Source organism: Lissotriton vulgaris, chromosome 4_1 (genome assembly GCF_964263255.1).
Source record: "Lissotriton vulgaris chromosome 4_1, aLisVul1.2, whole genome shotgun sequence".
In the NCBI taxonomy this organism is placed as follows: Eukaryota; Metazoa; Chordata; class Amphibia; order Caudata; family Salamandridae; genus Lissotriton; species Lissotriton vulgaris.
In genome coordinates, this window is record NC_141691.1 from 2,007,474,444 (window position 1) to 2,007,493,210 (window position 18,767).

An 18,767-nucleotide genomic window follows, 5' to 3' on the forward strand; every position below is an offset into this window, starting at 1 on the left:
AAACAAATCTAATTTCCAGTGTTCTTACCCATTACAAAGTGTACGTCCAATTGGTTATCCCCAATTGGCAAACACTGACTTACTTATAGGTCCCTAGTATGTTGTACCCATGGTACCAAGGCATGCAAGTCAGTTTCCACCCAGGGATGCAGAACAGATTGTGCCACTCTGTGTGTGACAAAGTACAAAATGGTGCCAAGCCCGCCACTGCGGGCTGGAAGGGCAGTTGTCACACTGCCTGTTCGACTTAGTAATTACCACTAATTGCAAAGCCACCTTTTCCCTTAACAATTCATTGTGGTTTTAACCAGACCTGATGCCCAGGTCGAATTTAATGTTTCTATCAAAGCAAAGCAACTTTTACAAAATTACCAAAATGTGACCCATGCTGATCTAGTAGCCTAACATGGGCACTGGCCCATAGACAGCTTTCTGCCTATCTCGGGAGTTGTGTGAATGATAAAAACAATTGAAGCCTGTTGTAGGAAGAGGTGTCACCTTCCCCTTGCAGGAAGGCACTCAGGGTGTTAGCCCAAAAGGAGAACTTCAAAGGTGAAGACGCCTTTGGTGGGCAAACAACGATAACACTCTCGAGGGGGTGCCCTTTCTTTTGGTAGACATGCTGGAGACTGGGCCAGAGAGGGAAGACCAGTGACCAAACCATGTTTCCTGTGGGCGTGTAGCCCACAGGTAGCCACACCTCTAGGATGAGCTACCAAGCTCCTCACGGTCGAAGAGGGGTTCAGACATCTCGAGAGTGGCCAGAATAGTACGCTCTGGGATTGCCATATGCCACACATTGCAGGAAAATCATCACCAAGAGGGAGGGGAGTCCATTGGCTAGTGGCCGTGTTGTCCCTTCAGGATTCTTTCCCAGGTTAATTATGGCGCCCTGAACCTTAGTACACATATAAATTGGAACAATGACCGAAGTAGGATTACCCTGCTGCCTCTGGACTGCACAAAGAGAGGCTGCACTGTCTGCTGGACTGCACCTGCTGCACTTTTGAGCTAGCAAAGTGAGGTCTTTGCATGTGGCTCCTGGCTCAGAGAAAAGTCACTCCCCATCTCCAGACTAAAGCAGTGACTCCACGGGTCAGTTGGCTGGCCCTCTGGAACAGCACCAGGGACATTAAAGCTGAAGAAGCCCTACCCGACAAGTTGGTAGCCACTTCGAGAGAATCGCAATTGGGCACCCCAAGAGACCAATTCTTGATGGTCAATATTTGCATCCAAGTCAGCTGGACCTAGGAGGCATGTCACAGTCCAGATTGGCCGCCCCCGAGGAACACTAGCCTCCACTAAAGAATTTCGCCCCAACTGTGGTGACTGGTAGCCCAGCCACAGCAGGCCTTCCTGTGTCTCAAAGAGCACTTCAAGGTACCCTGACTTCTATGGTCAAAGTCGCCTGTGGACCAAGGAATTACCACGAAGACAGCCCCATTGACCGTAACAGGAGCATCTTTACCTCCTGTATCCGCAGCATCAGGACCACTCCATTAGTCTATGGCAGCCGTGCAACAAAGTTTGGAACTGGACTGGAAAACGCTCTGGAGACCAGGTCGCTTTCCAAATCTACTCCATTGACTCCCCCACCTGCCCACACCCAGACCTTCATCCGGTCAGATTTTGTCACCCAAGCCAGGCCCGAAGTAGCGGTTTTGCTCTTCAAGGACTCTAAAAAGTCCTTAAAATATAATCAATTTTTATAAATTGTTTTTGTGTTTCCTTCATCCTGGGTGGCTTTCCTATTTCGTTGTTTGGCACTGTTAAGTGCTTTATACTAAGCCTATTTGTTCAACCCTTGCTGTTCGAATGCCATAGCTATCCAGGGTTGAGCTTAAGGTTGACCAACTCTCCCATCCATGTTGAATGGACTGTCCATCTTCTAGTATGCTTCAAACATCTCTGTGCCAAAACATCTTCCTGAGTCAACCCAATCATCCAATGACTTGGGCCAGAAACTTCAATGAAGTCAACTCATCTATCCTAGAAAATAAGATCGCCACAAAATATCACATCATCCCAAGCCAAACTCTGTTTTAGCCTATATCAATACAGACATTTGAGAAATAGCAGACGAAACAGTCCTTTGAAAATAAAAAATAAAAATCAATGAGCTGGTTCTCCAAAGAACTCTTTATAGAAAGACATTTTTAAAAAAAACAAAAACATAAGTAACAATTATGGTGCAAAAAGCCCTCCAAGCATAAACTAATGACTGAATCAGAAGCTAACAACATTACAGCAGAAATCAATGCATCTAAAAATCAACTGAGAACATTGTTTGACTGTCAATAGCTTAACCAGCACAATAGCCACCCGTGCATTCCCAAACACCAAAGAAACCTGCGAATAATTCGCCAAATGTTTTGACAACAAAATTAAAATGATTGGCCCGGCAGGTACGAGACATTCTTGATATGGGACTGCCGCCGGGACTGCCATGGACACTGGGCTGAAGGCCTCTGCAGAGGGTATGAGTGGCCGCTGTTTCCGGAGTACTCCTCACCCCCAACGAGCAAGTAACCTTGTGTTTCTATCTGGGTGGGTTCAAGCACTCTGCTAAATTGGGGTGGCGGGCAGTTTTGAGTCCGTGTGGCAGGGAAGCAGGGAGGGTGGGAGTTCGGGGCATGGGGGGGTTAATAAGGTTTGATGGTTTGCATTGTTTGACTCCACTGTTTACACTGACAATCATTATAGTCACATTATGCCGGATTTCACACACCGAGCAGACCGGTACTGATCTGAGGACACTAGACCCGTTACAGCATACGAATGTGGGCGCCCATGGGGATGGGTTTCTACCGGACACATTGCTGCCTCGTCCTATGGGGTCTGTGTTTCTGTTTACAATTTTACGATGGCAGGACCGCCACAGCCCAGTAACGTGATGGATGGTCCCGATGTGGGGCCTGTGCCGCCGTTACAAATAATGTCGTGGAATGTCAGGGGTCTGGGAGACAAGGTAAAGAGAGGGTTGGCTCTCCAGTGTATTAGAAGATTAAATTGCGACCTGGTCCTTCTTCAAGAGACACATTTAGTGGGTGCAGCTAGCAAGGCTTTAGATAGGCGGGGATACCGCATGGTAACACATTCAGACTTCACTTCGGGGTCCCGGGGGACAGGCATCTTAGTGAAGAAGGCATCACGGTTCATTCAACAGACTACTAAGATTGATGGTCATGGCCGCTTTGCTGCAGTCTGTGGGCAGTGGGAGGGGATATTCATTAATGTGGTGTCTGTTTATATCCCACCAGCACAACATGCATCAGCACTTCCGGACCTGGGAAAGTTCCTTCTAGAGCTCCCGGACGGAGACCTAGTGGTGGGAGGTGACTTCAACGCAATAGCTCATGTCACACAGGATAGGTTCCCAACCCGGGCGAATTTACCAGGCCCGACCAGATTCAGAGAGTTCATGGAGGCACAGGGATTGGTTGACATATAGCGGCACTTACACCCCGAGGATCGGCAATACTCTTATTATTCGGCCACACACGATTGCCTGTCCCGTATTGATTATTTTCTTACACTGGGGGGTGGCCGACTCACGATCAATGATGTACAGATAAGACCCCGGGGTATATCAGATCATTCCCCCTTGACCATGACCAGGTCCTGTACAGCGATAGCACGTAGGAGAATCTACCCAATCTACCCTGGATATCTCAAAATTCCTCACGTCCGTAAAGACTTAAAGAAAGCGACTAAACACTACTTTAATGAAAATGCGGGCTAAGTGTCCTCCCCAACAACCCTGTGGGAAGCATATAAAACAGTGCTGAGAGGGCAGGCGATTGCGACGATCACGAGACATAAAACGTACACAAAAGCAAGACCTGATAGCACTAGAACTAAAATTGGAACAAGCTAATGCGGCCCATATGGCACTCCCATCGGAAGACACACGCCACTCACTCCACCTCTGTCAACAGCAACATGACGATCTTCTCAGACGACGGACAATAGAAAATATTGAGACGACTGCGCATAGGGTTTATGATATAGGCGACAAAGCCAACAAACTATTGGCCTGGCTAGATAAAAAAAGTGAAGGCAGCAGACACCTTTTACAACTGCAGGATCCGGAAGGGACATTTCATGCACGCCCCTCTGAGATCATAGACATTTTAGCTGACCACTTCCAAGCAGTCTATACTCCAGGAGAGGTGGTCACGGCTGAGGCGGCAGTGTCGGCGCTTCAACATATACAGATCGAAACTTTATCACCAGAGGCAGTGTCCGAACTGGAGGCAGACCTAACGGAGGAGGAGCTCCGAACGGCAATTGGTGCGCTGCACACGGGCAAGGCGCTGGGCCCTAACGGGATCCCGATTGAGTGGTTCCAAGCAGTATCGGACACCCTGAGCTCACCACTGTTAGCCATGTTCGCAAAGTGTCGAGAAACGGGGGTTCTGCCCTTGGATCAACGAATGGCGACTACAGTGGCCATCCCAAAACCAGGTAAATCGCCCACGGACTGTGCGTCGTATCGCCCAATCTCGCTGCTCAATGCAGAAGCAAAAATTCTGGCAAAACTGATTGCGAATAGACTGACCCCGCACTTAAAACACCTGATCCACCCGGACCAGTCAGGCTTCATGCCACATAGAAGCACGGCATTAAACCTCCGGCGTGTGCATGGGGCACTGGCGCGAGCCCATTTGGTACGGGAGCTGGCAGCCATTCTGTCACTTGATGCCAGAATGGCTTTTGATATGGTGGAGTGGTAATATTTATTCGCAGTCCTGGCCCATATGGGTTTTGGCCCCAAATTTCTCTCCTGGATTAAACTCTTATACGCGAACCTGGTTGCACATATAGCAGCCAATGGACATCTCCCGAGCGATCCCTCTGGCCAGAGGGACGCGTCAGGGTTGTCCATTATCCCCTCTACTGTTTGCACTGGTGTTGGAACCGCTCGCTACTGTTATTAGGACTACACCACTGTTGAAAGGACTAACGTGGGGTGACACCTGGGAAGATAGAATATCCTTATATGCTGATGACATGCTAATTTATTTATCTAACCCAGAGGTGGGCATCCCGATACTGTTGGCAATCTGTGATAGGCATGGTCTGACCTCCGGATACACTATCAACTGGACAAAGTCAGTCCTCTACGTGCTGAAAGGTCCTGCGCCGCTCCTCCCCGACAATTGCCCGCTGGTAATAGTCGATACTTCATTTAAATATCTGGGCATACACGTAACTGGTGACGCGGGTGTGTTTTACGATCAGAACTTGGCACCCCCGCTCACTCGCCTGAAGGCGGATGTACGTCACTGGAAAGCCCTGCCCCTCACACTGCTGGGGCGCGCGGCATTGTTTAAGATGATGGCACTGCCGCGCCTCTTATATGTGCTAGAGAACACCCCAGATCTGATCTCGCCTTCCTATTTCCGAAAAGTAACGGCAGTAATGACCGATCTGTTATGGGGAGAACGTCCGCCCAGAATAGCGCATATTAAACTCAATCGTGGGTGGTATGACGGAGGGATAGCTTTGCCGAACATGCAGCTTTACTATTGGGCGTCACAGCTCAAAGTCATTAATCAATGGATCCACGCCCCACATGATGACCCGGCATATCTAGCAGATAGAGCGCAATTGGGAACACATAGTTTACTGGCCCCACTGTATAATCCAAGCCTACGGAAGCGATTGCTCGGTCCAACCAAACACACAGTAACAATATGGTATAGGGCGCTGACACGGCTTAAATGGAGGGGAGTCATAACCAAGCTTACTCCACTATGGGACATTAAACAGCTAGACTGTCTTAGATCCAGTAAAGGTTTTACCCAATGGGATACTATTGGAATCTCGACGGTGGGGGACCTATGGACCACTACTGGGATGATCCCTTTCCCACACCTGCAGCAACAATACGCATTAGGCCCCACTGAAACCTATAGATACATACAAATTAGACACGCACTAATGGCAGTAATTGAGCCAGGGTCCACTGTTCCAGAGTCCTCACCTTTGGAAGACCGACTTCTCACAGACTATGCAAACACGAGCTATCTCGCATACATACCGCAAGTTACTGAACAATCTCCCGGACCCCTTACAACGGTTGAAAGAGAAGTGGGAAGCTGAGCTAGGTGCCATGGACGAGACAGATTGGAATGCCGCACTAGCATCACCAAGGGAGGCGGGGGTTTCAGCCCGGTTTAGGCTCATACAACTTAAAATACTGCATAGAGTATATTACACCAGGACCTCTCTGCACAAAATGCACAGGGCGGAAACCCCGTATTGTCTTAGGGGGTTTGGGGAGGAAGGGACAGTACTGCACACGCTTTGGGAGTGTCCGGCCATCTCGAGTTACTGGCAGCAGGTCATGCGCACCATTTCCCAGACTCTTGACACTTCCTTGACACCGGAACCACGTATGTGCTTACTGAATGTGTGGGAGGGGACTGACCTGACACTCCGGCAACAACAATGGGTCACTATTGGGACTATGGTGGCCAAACGCGACACTGCACAGAGATGGGGAGTGGCAGAAACACCTACTCTAGCACTGTGGTGTAGGACGATGGATGGACTTATGCTAACCGAACGCACCGTGTATAAAATGAGAGCCAAGCCCCACAAGTGGAACAAGGTTTGGGAAGCATGGAACAGATATAGGGGGGATTTGTGTGAGCCACTGCCGGAAGAAGAGGACGACAGCTCAGAAGATGATGACGAGCTGGATGAATGAGACAGGGGGAAATGTATAGATGAGTGTAGTAGGATAGGAATCGACTGCTGGGGGCTTCACTTAGTTTGGTGCTCAGAGAGGGGGAGGTAGTAGCCTGGGAACCTGGAACCGGCAAACAACACTGAACTCAACTGTGATGATTCACTGTGACTATACATTATGCAGGAGTCTATTATTTCTGTTCTTGTTAAATTTAAAACAAAAAATAACATAAAAGTAAGATGACATGTATTCTATCACTATATCCTTATTGCATTTTGCACTATACCAAGCGTTTGCTGCCGGACCGGAAGGTTGTCGCCTGAATAGCTGTGTAACAGTACAGAAATGTGATTGAATGTGAAACGATTTCCTGTGATGCGATGTACTGACATTGTAATGATGGCAAACTTCAATAAACTCTCACACCAAAAAAAAAAAAAATTAAAATGATTGAGCCGTCTCTTGAAGCAATTTCGAGCTTGACCATGAATTAACAATTTAACTGTAAAACACTATCACATTGGCTGTCCTTCACAGACGTTTGGGTGTTCTAGCAACAACTGCCAACCTGAAACCATTTACTCAATTCATGCACCCCTTACCAGCTAAAATACTCAAAGATATTAGGACCTCCTTTTACCTTCGTCTGACACAGACAATCAACGAGTCCTTGTCAAGGGGAACTGTCCCAGACAGGTTTAAAATCGATCAAATCAACCCTTCTGAACAACCCAATGATGACTGTGAAGAACCAGAACAACTTCCGACTAGTTTCACTCTCCTCTTTCTTTGCACAAGTATTGGAAACCTGCAAGGAGAAACTACTGAAAGTCTTGCCCAAAAAAATAAAAAAATAACTAGCTTGGCCCCCACTAATCCAGGCTCTGAACTGGCTGTAGCACTGTATCCTGGCCAATGAATACCATAGTACAATCTCTTGTACTCAATAAGCTCGATTATGGAAATGGCCTACTGACCAGCATACCCAGAACACACATTGAGCATCTAACAGCTGCACTCAACTCTGCAGCCCACTTGGACTGAAGCTCCAAAAGGTAGGATCACAATCCTCCTGCCCCACATTTTACTCTTCCTCAACTGGCTCTCTTGAAGGCCAAATGCCAGTACAAAGTACCATGTATCATGTACAAAGCTCTACACAGGATCACCTATCTAGCCCACAAACTCATCAATGTGGGTGGATCCCATGAACGCCGAAGCTCACACTATCTCAGATTTCAAACTCCATTCTTCAGAAAACCCTTGTACTATCAACTTCTTGAGTAGTGCCCTCAAATCTGGAACTCTTTCCTCCTACCATTAAGAACGAACCAGTCACACTGCATTTTAAAGCAAGCACTGGCAAAATCAACAGGTCTCAACTTTACACATTTAGGCAAGCACATCAAATGAGGGGGAGGGAGATGGAAAATCACATGAAGGGGGACGAGCACCATGGAGGGGGAGAAGAACATGAGTTAAGACAGCTGGAAAGCATATAAACTTTTGGGAGTGCTGAAACAAAAAGAAAAAAAGGAGCACGAAAATCAGAAGTGGAAGAACACAAGTAATGTGTTCAAACTCCAGGCAAGGGACAAACACTAGAGTAGAAAGTAAAGCCCACATAAGGTAACACATAAGAAGCAAGCAAATGAGAGTGACATTAAAGCCAATCAATGGCAAGTAATGGGCGGGATCTTAGCCCACTGTAAGCTGACAGTAGGTCTTTTCGCCAATAGACAGTTTGTAATGTCTGGTAAGAGCGACCTAAAAAGAACTTCAATCATTTTTCTAACAGTGTTTCTTCCAATTTTTATCAGCCCACCCTCAGCTGCTTCTAGGTAGTCAACTGTGTTGTGGAGGAAGGATTACAGTTATATGGAACTTTATGAATATAGTGATTAGCATAATCATTGATCGGAGAATTCTCCTTCATAAACAAGAACATCCAATTGTGAATTTGAGCTTCTCCTCTCAGGACTTTATAACTCCTCTGCTCTCCTCTGCTCTATATGCTCCTACATTTAATTGTGAAAAGTACTCCGATACCCTTAGCATCTGGTTCATGATATATATAAAAAATGCAATAAATAAATATAACCAAGTGAAGACTGAAGCAATAACGAGAACAGCTCCTCAAAGAATTAAAGAATGGGACAAAGACAACCCCACCAATGCCTAATTTGTTCAACATGAAACCCAAGATCAATCACATTTGAGAGCACCTTGGAAAATATCAATTGAGGATGTGTGCTGTGCAACAATCTCGCTTGTAGATGTTTTAAAAGGGTACATGTTGCTCCATCTACAATAACAACCAAGGCCACAAAGGGTAAATATAACAACTGACTTACCTCTTGGTTCACTAACAGTATGATCATTAAGTTTAGAAACCAGCATTTCTAATGAATACTCTGTATATGCCGATACAATCTAATGATTCTATTTCATTTTAGTATATGGCATTCATTGCTTAATTTACATGCCAACCGTGTTGATGGCTTGTTTAGTGGCATGGCTCTTAACAACAAGAAAGAACATTGGTTTGACTCTGGGTCAGATCACCTATTAGTTTATCCCCCTTCGCAGCGGGGGTAATTCCCCCGCTGTGCTGGGGGGCGGGCGCACACAGTGCCCCCGTGCTCATGACGAGCTCAGCTCGTCATGAGGCACAGTGCTCGTGTGCTCATGACGAGCTGAACACGTCATGACCACACCCGTTCCCGTGGAACGTTCAGCACAGCAGGGGAATTATCCCCACGTGTGAGCTTTCCAAGGCTCATGAGCACGGAAAAGGTTATCGGCTGTCCCGCCTCTATTCACTTGGCAAACAGTTTGACATTCAAATGAGTCCCCAAAGTCGCTGTGTTACACGGTTATTAAGTCATACTATAATTCCGACAGGAACGTTAATTTCTAGTCCTTAATTGCAGATACTATCTAACAAGCCTGACATATAACTGACACACTAATTCATATAGAAGGCCAAGAAATGTATACATTATACAAATCTCAGGAAAATACCTATGTACGCGGTTTCATGTAGTGCAGACAGAACCGGATGATGTTAGAGAACTTCACAAGAAAAGCAGCAGCTTAGATAGGAATAATGAATTTCATCACCAATGCAAATAGAGTGACAAGATACAAAGAAGTACGAAGGTAAATGAAGTATCATACAAAACCAAAGGGAGGCAGCAAGCTTCATACACCCATAGCATATATTTTGCTCTGACATAAGAAATGAAAATCTGCTCCTCTTACAACGATCAGTACATTGAAATAAATAATGCATTCATTGTGTTTGATGTAAGACTGAAAAGATATTGAAGATTTCCCCGGGCATATCAGGGATTCTTCAGTGAATCCTTAAAGTTTCCGTCATGTGAACGGATGGGAGCTGGCAACCAGAGAAACCTGGGGGGACGGTTAGAGGACAGGCTGACAAGGGTTCGTACAGCGGACAACACGGAACAATCGAAAGTGTGAGCTACTAACAGGGTCAGTTTAATCCTGAGCTCCATAAGAGAAGATATCTTGAAAACAGAATCAAAAGTAATTTTTCATTTCGCCTCGATTCTTTTATCCTTCCCCTACCATATCGTTGCGCATCCTCAACAGGTTGCCTCATTTTTGCCCATTTTTGCCGTTATCCCGATCCCCAAACATACACTGACCTGCTCAGCCGCTCAAAACAACTCACTTCCTGGTCGCCTACTGGTGACGTATTTTGCGGTGACATTGTTAACGGGTGACGATGTCAACTTTCCAGACAACTCTGCGCATGCGTACAGGCACAGTCCTTAGCCGACTCTCCAGTCATTGGCATTGAACACCGCTGTGTGACAACTACTGCTTTGCAATGTGATATGCGTACTCGCGTTAAGGGATGCCCAAGAAACCAATATTATCGGCCATCTTGAAACGTGTTTAATGTGACCCAAGTTATGCCTCGAGGAGAAATTATGTCCGTATCCCAGCTTCAAAACGTGCTGTTTTGTTTTCACAAAGCATGCCCGTAACTAACACGTCTGGTTACTTTCTCTTCGGTACCGGCACTCAAAGATAGAAATCTAATCCAAAATGAGATAAAAACGTAAAGCCCGTTTTCTGTGTTAATGCCAACTAGGCACTAGTCTGCTTTTTATGTCCATGTGTGTCAGAACCAATCGAGGTCGCTGAAGGTTGTGATTGGTTGAGCGTGGTGTGTCTGTTGTGCGAGAGGCTGGGAGTGGGCGCGCGGGACATGTAAAGTTACTGAGGGCTACACTGTACTTACAGGTAAGACTCAGAACCTGTCAAAACCCCAACGTATGTGACGTCACCTCTTGCACTGCAGACTTACGCACGAGCTCACTGCCTCAGTATTCTACTAACAGCTTAGCATGGCAAGTGTTGTTCAAGTAAGTACACTCAGTGGGTCTTGATTTAGTTTTAATGCTTATTATTGTGACATTCTACTGCGCGAACTTGCATATTACGTGAATATATATGTAAAACAATAGCAATCTTCGTATTTACCGTCCGCATTTGAAAAATAAAGGTATATACGTAGCTTCTAAGTCGTAGCTGTCACGTTTTCAGTATAGGTAGGTTTGACATTTCTATGTTTGACGTGTTATGTGTGATATTTGCATACCTCAAGTGTGACACTATGTGGCAAGTACTTGGACATAAACACAACTGAAATCCTCAGTGAGATTTGGCTTTGATTTTTGGTACTTCTAGTTCTGTTTTTGTCGATATTTCAAAACGTCAAGTATTGAAATACAACATAAACACGGGTACTGGAAAGTAAATTGCAGTTAGAGTTTTTATGTTGCAAGTTAGATGGAACCTTTTAAGGTAATCCCACATAGTTGAGACCCTGTGTTTAGGATTTATTGGCTAGTGAGTGTAACACGAATTCTATGTCAGGACAGGAGGCTCCGATTATGCTATCTCATTTCTTTACTGAAAATTACAGCAGCCAATAAGAACACAGTAAAGAAATAACACACTACATTTCCCATGAGTACTTAGTGACCATAGAGTGTAGGCAGTATAAAAGGTACCATAGAGGATAACACTTCCTCTTTCTTTGCTGCTCCGCAGCCAGTTAAGTGCTATTTAATTTTTATCTTTCAATTGGCATTGTTCATATTGCTTTATTGCTTTCCCTTTCCACGCGCTTCTGCGCCGCACTTCGTGCCTCATTGTTACATTTGTTAACATTGTGTTTTTTGTTTGCCTTTACACGCGCTTCAGCGCCGCACTTCGTGCCATTGTTACCTTGCTCGCGCTTCAGCGCCGTTCAAAGCGAGTCTACCGGCTGCAGTTTCGGCGCATTTGGGAGCGCGTGTCAGCCTCCCGTATCTCGGGCGCGCAGCGCCTAGACGATACCGGTATTGTGGAGTGGGAGAGGGGTCAGGGGACTTGCGCGCTGCAGCGCTAGCTCTCCAAACACAACTGCGGGCATTTTTATTGATCCTGCGCATGCGCAGAGTGGGTTTCCGGCTCCCTGTGCGGGATCCTTCACCGGAGCTCAGAGAAGGACGTTTGTTACAGCGTCTCCGCCCACAAAGCCCCAGTTAACCCCTTCAGACGCTTTTGGCATGTCAAATTGCTTAAGGCAGTAAACTAATGCATAGGCTTTGCCTAGAGAGTATATGTTTTATGTTGGCAGCAAGCCCTCCCTCCACGCTATAATTGTTTTCAGCAGTTTTTTCCTGCGTATTTCGGCTTGCTGTGGGGTTTTTGCACTCCCCCTTGAATTTTGCCTTTGGTATTGCAGATAAAGTCGTCATTTGGGCTCCTACATATTGGCACTCAATGTGCACAATGACTGATTATTATGTGGATGATGACTATTCTTATGACGAAGTCACCTCTGACTCTTTGGAGCAGGATCTACTGGTGGCTTTAGATCAGGGAGTCCTGCACTCCGTCAATAGGGCTTTAGTGAAAGCCATTACGCCGCTGCAGCGTCACCTCACCCAGTGGGCCTGTTTCTCGCAAGTCTCTCCTCATAATCCACATTCTATGGACTTTCAGAGATTGACGAAGACACTGTCTTCTGCCATAACTAAGCCTTCTGCGAGTGCGTCGTCTGCAGCTCCACACAGCACTACTTCTACCTCTTCTTCTGACCATAATGTTCCTCCTCCTAAGGCATATATTGTGTACGACGCATTCTGTTGATGCCCCCACATCCCCCAGTCCTTCCTTTTTGACACTTCAGAGATAGTCCTGGCGCCCATTCCCTGCAGTCGCTGACATTAGTCAGCCTTTTGAGCAGGCCGTTCGTGCTCGACTACGGTCAGATTGTCCTTGACCTGCTCTGACTGATCATCTTGCTGCCACCCTGAGTTAGACCCCAATATGCTGCCCTTTCTACGCAAATATGCAGAAGACCCCAAAAAGGGTCTGGACAAGTCTTGCAGGTCGTGCCGGGACAATGTGCTAGATCTGCTGGGTCCCTTAGCTAAGATTCTGGACCTTTGGTTTCGTTGCCCAGGAGCATTCCTTAAGTTAGATCCCAAACTGACAGAGCTATGCGCATCTGAATCAGGGCCGGATGCACAGGGTCTTCTTTTCGGCACACCTTTTTCTAAAGGAACTTGCCACATTTGTAATCAGCCCTACAAAGTAGGCCCTAAAGACTCTGGATATTCGCAACGCTCGAATTTCTATCCCTCCAAAAAGGAAGGGAACACTATCGAAGGCTCGGTCCGGTGGCAACTATGGAGGATACCAGGACTCCTCATTCCTGCATGCAGTGTAGTTCTGGGGGGCAGGATACGTTTTTTCCGCAGGCATTAGGCAATTGTTCGCCAACGGTGCTTGGGTGCTGGAGACAGTCCGGGGTTACATGATAGAGTTCTATCAAACCCAGCGACAGGTTCGTCCTCCCTCTCCTCTTTCCTTTTTCCTTCGGGACCAGTAGTTCCTTTCTGCGGAACCGGATTCGCTTCTTCTACAAGAGGCGATCGTTCGACTGTGGTTCGTCAGCAAGGTTTTTTCCTGGTGGAAAAGAAAGGAGGAGGCCCCCGCTTGGTGCTCATTCTGCAGTACTTGTCTGTCCCGATTTTTCCTCCACACCGGCGTTTTCTTCAATTCCATTGGCAGGGGACGTGGTACGTGTACAAGGTTCTCTCTTTCGGCCTATCGTCAGCACCATGGTGCTTCACGAAGCTCCTGAGGCCAGTTGTGGAATTGTTGCGTTCCCGGGGTGTTTGTCTGTTCATATATCTGAACGACGTTCTGATTTTAGCGGAGTCATAAATCCAGTTTTTGACTCATTTACATTGGTCCATAGATCTCTTGCAATCCTTGGAGTACCTTGGGCACATCCAGATGTCGGTCTTGACCCCGTCCCAAATGATAGATTCTTGGGCTTTCTAATCGATTCACTTACGTGTCAACTTCTGTTACCCAATCAACACTTACGGTGCCTCATGGTGGGAGTTGCCTTCAGTTATTTCCACACCGGCTGTGTAGTTGAGGTCCTTGGCACGAGTTGTCGGTCTGTTGGCCTCTTCCATTCCGGCGATCTTTCCGGCCCCTCTGCACTACAGAGCATTGCAACGCTTGAAGATACGTCATCTTCCAGCAGGTCTCCGATATTCCGACAGGATCCCTCTCTCCGTGAAGGCGAGGTGGGAGATGCTGTGGTGGCTGGACCACATGGAGGCCTGGACTGGATGGGCCCTGTTTGGTTCCTCGCCGACACTCGTGATCGAGTCGGATGCCAGCCAATGGGGTTGGAGAGCCCGGTGCGGCTCCATCTCGACGGGGGGGTCGGTGTTCCCCCCCAGGAACGCTCCCTGCATATCCACTGCCCTGGAGCTCCTGGCGGGATCCTTTGCGGTCCGTTGCTTCTCTTCCCTACAAGCGAATTGCTGTATACTGCCCGCATGGACGACGTGTCAGCGGTCCGCTACATCAACCAGTTGGGCGACTCTCGCTCGTGATTACTGGCGGAGTTTGCCAAGGAGTTTGGCTCTTTTATCTGCAACAGAAGATCACGATTATTGCAGAGTATCTCCTTGGACGCAACAATCAGATTGCGGATTGGCACTCCACGCATCTGAGGGACTTCAGCAATTGAAGGTTGTGTGGCTCACTGGTTAGAGGCGGCAGACCCGAGAGCAGAGGACGGCCCGGGACCAGGGTTCGATTCCCGACGCGGCAGGTTTCTGGACCAGGGTCAGCGGACTCGATAATTCTCTCGCCTCGGTGCCCACTCTGATCAGCGATCACACTCGGCAACTCTGGGCATAAGCTTGCCTCATCTGCACTAACGGCCCCACCAGACCGCCGGGGATGCCTGGTCTCACCCTGGAGATACCCATTAAGGGACCATCTCCCAGGGAAGCCAGGAAGGGTTTCGCAGCGGTCGAAGCGCGGAGATACTCCTCCGGGAGTCTATCCTAGCGCTATATAAACCCACAATTAATTAATTAATTAATTAAGGTTCCATTCCCGCGTGTTCCGCGCTCTTCTCCGGACCTGGGGCCAGTGTCTCCTGTACCTGTTTTGCCTCGCGCCTCCACTCTCAGTTCCCTCGGTTCTTCAGTTGGAGACCGGATCCGGAGATCATGGCCACTGATGTTTTTCTCCAGCAGTGCCCAGTCACTCTATGCTATGCTTTTCCCCCATTCATACTGATACCCAGGGTGCTGGCCTGCATCACACGGTATCAGTCAGAACTGATATTGATTGCTCCTCTGTGGCGAGCTTAAGCATGGTTTCCGGTTCTCCTGGAAATGTGTTGTGCAGTGCCTCTTATTCTTCCTCAGAGGTGGAATCTCCTGCTAGATCCTCTTCGCAACCCGCATCCCCTGGTTCAGTCAGGGTCTCTCCGTCTCCTAGCGTGGCGGATTTCGGGGGACCTTGGTCGGTCCCAGGCCTTTCGGCAGACGCTTCCAAGTTCATTAATGACGCATGGTCTCCCGGTCCACACGAACGCTACAGGGGATCCTGTAATTGTTGGTGTGCTTGGTGTGTTCATCGGGACGTTCCCGCTTCTGCAGATGTCTCTGTGATGGTAAACTTTTTGGCCTCTCTTGCTTCCGCTGATTTGGCTTTTCGCACGGTGAACGCTTTCGTTCAGCCATTTCCGCGGGCCATCTCCAGGTAGATGGTAAGCTGGCGGGGCAACATCCTTTAATTACTACATTGCTCAAGGGTTTTCCACCTGGCAACATCCTCAGGTCACAAATACGTCTCTTTATGGGACGTGTTGGTTGTTTTACGTTTTTCTGGAAGCTTGGCCTTCCAATTTTTGCTGACCCGCCAACAACTGTCGGCCAAATTGACTATGTTGTGGTGTCTGGTCTCATGCAAGAGAGTGTCTGACGTACAAAGACGGATACTACTGTCATTACTTCCGTTTTTTCCTGCCCATCCCAACCTTTGTGTGGTTCAATGCCTCAAATATTACGAGGTAAGTAAAGCGTCTTTACGTCCAGATATGCAGGGACAGTTGTTAATTGCTTTGCAAACGCCTTTTCGCCCTGTTATCCGGCTACTTTAGCTTGTTGGGTACGTTGGCTCATGGCAGAGGCCGGCCTTGATGTTTCTGTGTTTGGAGCACACTCTGCTCTAGGGGCAATGGCTTCTGAAGCCTTCACAATGGGTGTCACTTTGTTTGATATTATGAAGGCCGCTGATTGGTCTTCTGCTTCTGTTTTTAGAACGTTTTATTTTAAACCTATTGTTCATGTTGTTTCTGTAGTAGTGGATCAGCTTTGAACAAGCATAATCGGAGCCTCCTGTCCTGACATAGAATTCAAAATTTGCAAACATACGTGACAAGAATTTTCAATTCTATTAAGGACAAGGAGGTGAGGATTATCCCACCCAGTATTATATGCATTTATTGCATTTACGAGCATGTTGTTTCTATGATTGCTGTAGATTCTTTTTTACCCCCCTTTTTATTATGCTCACGTCTATTCGGAATGTGTATTACGGCTCTATTTATCTTTTCAGAGTCTGAATCCACGTGATGTTTTTCGACTGGATGCCTGGTCTTCCTGCCTAATCCCTCTGGATTGTGGTTCCGGTCTTCGTCGCATGTTGGTCTCCTGGTGTTTCCATGGGCGCTCCGGATTGGTTCAGATCCTAAACGGGCTGCTGCTCTCGTATTTCCCGTGCCAGGAGTTGCTACTCTGCAGACAGTCTTCTACTTCTGTTTCTTCGTCCTGCATCCAGAGGGCCTGTGCTTCGTGTTTTCCTTTCATCTATCGTTTGGATTCTTGGAACTTTAATTTACGGTTGAACTGTTCTACACAAAGAAAGAGGAAGTGTTATCCTCTATGGTACCTTTTATACTGCCTACACTCTATGGTCACTAGGTACTCATGGGAAATGTAGTGTGTTATTTCTTTACTGTGTTCTTATTGGCTGCTGTAATTTTCAGTAAAGAAATGAGATAGCATAATCCTCTCCTCCTTGTCCTTAATAAAATTGAAAATTCTTGTCACGTATGTTTGCAAATTTTGAATTCCTCATTATCGGTATTCAGCACTGACTCATCCCTTGTTAATGGGGGACAACACTACGGGCAGACAGACTGCATACAGCATTGAGGAGAGAGTATTCTAGTGCATACATGCCAACATTTTAGAAAAGGAAAGTAGGTAAAAAAATAATCTGGATAACTGTTTTAATCTGGCAGTTGGTACTTTACACCCCCCCCCCTTTTCTTTCTCCCCCTTGTTTCATGCTTACCCTGTTCAGAAGGTTTCACAGCTGACTCCAGCTGACTGGACTTGTGGTAGTGTGACGGAATGAAGTCTTCCTAAACACTTTCCCTAGTGTTGTCTTCAATTGCATTATTGGTCCTGTCCTACGGAGTGATGTGGGTTGGGTGGATGAGTTCACCTACTGGCACCGGTGTCCTGCTTCGAATCTCTAAGCTGTCAACCGGTGTCCTGCTACATCAACTGTCGTATATCCAAGCAGATCGATCCTCTTCCCAGTGAGGATTTAAGGTACTGTGCATAGCGTGCTCTCTGTCAGTTGTCACCCCTGTTCTTCTCTCATCATGGCATCGGGAAGTAACCTACTGGAAACTTATTACTGTGGTGAGCGGCTGCCGCCTGGGTCTGCTTCGCCCTTTCTATTCAGCCGTTTATCCTACTTGTTTCCTGTTGTAATATCCCTTAGTTATTTCACTTTACTTGTGGTATGCCCCAATCACCCCTTCCCCTGGGTGTACTGTAAACTGACACATGGAATGTTGGTGGGGCGTTCGTGATAGAACGTTGTGTGAGGCTGGTAGCGGAGAACCAAGACATGAATAAAGCCGCTCTACTTCACCCTTGTGTGTGGCAGTAATTATTCCAACAAATTGGCGACGGGGCTGCGCAGGGGGCAGGTCCTGGTCTTCCCCCGTTTCTACAGCGCTGCCGAATAGCCGAGACACCGTTTATGAAGATAACCGTGAGTCGCAGTGAAATTGACAGCGCATGAATAAACTTGCAAGCGATAACATTTAGAGACGGAGCTTAAGAACGCATTGCGCTTATCGTCTCGCTTCGTTTGTGAAGATAACAGTGAGTCGCACTGAAATTGACAGCGCTGGAATGAACTCGCCAGCGAATATTGTCTGAGACAAAGCTTAATAACGCAGTGCGTATATGTGAACGCGTCCGCGTTGCTTGTCTCGCTTCGTGAAGCCTATAGACATTACTTAGAAGCGGCGGCGAGGGCGAATTACCCTGATGGGAAAGTCGGCGAAACGTGAGCGCGACGTTATCACAGCTTGTGATGAAGATAATGTAAAGTGTATCCAAGCATTGAGAAGGCGTTCTGTTTTCCCTGAAGTGAGCCAGTTGTGTTGCGGTGAGGCTTTATGAGGGAAAGTGCCTTAATTGAACGCGTATGAACTCTGTCAGCGGTTGACAGCCAGGCGTACCTCGGAGTTCCGTCCTCTGCGCACAGTGGAACGTATGAGCGTGTGCGAGTGCAATTCAGCCTGGAGAGGGCGAACCAAGAATATCTTGACGCACAAAGTCAGTCAGAGTTTGACAGCCAGGCGTCCCTCGGTGTCCAGTCAGCTGCGCATAGGAAGCTAGTA

At 47.3% G+C, this 18,767-nt stretch overlaps 2 protein-coding genes across 3 annotated transcripts in view; one reads left to right on the forward strand and one right to left on the reverse strand.

The window, feature by feature from the left end:
- VPS28 (VPS28 subunit of ESCRT-I) overlaps window positions 1-10,626 on the reverse strand; it is a 62,865-nt gene extending 52,239 nt beyond the window's left edge. The window contains exon 1 of one of the 2 annotated variants that reach the window (XM_086966353.1): window positions 10,378-10,626. Coding sequence is in view for 1 of the 2 variants with exons in the window: in XM_086966352.1 (XP_086822478.1) it covers window positions 10,298-10,331 (34 nt within the window). In the remaining variant the exon portion in view is untranslated. Of the gene's footprint in view, window positions 1-10,297 lie in introns of both variants that reach the window. The other variant, XM_086966352.1, reaches the window with a different exon arrangement.
- Window positions 10,627-10,897: 271 nt separating this feature from the next.
- RECQL4 (RecQ like helicase 4) overlaps window positions 10,898-18,767 on the forward strand; it is a 249,361-nt gene continuing 241,491 nt past the window's right edge. Inside the window, exon 1 of the mRNA XM_086966354.1 lies at window positions 10,898-10,981. The gene's annotated coding sequence lies outside the window, so the exon portion shown is untranslated. The remainder of the gene's footprint in view (window positions 10,982-18,767) is intronic.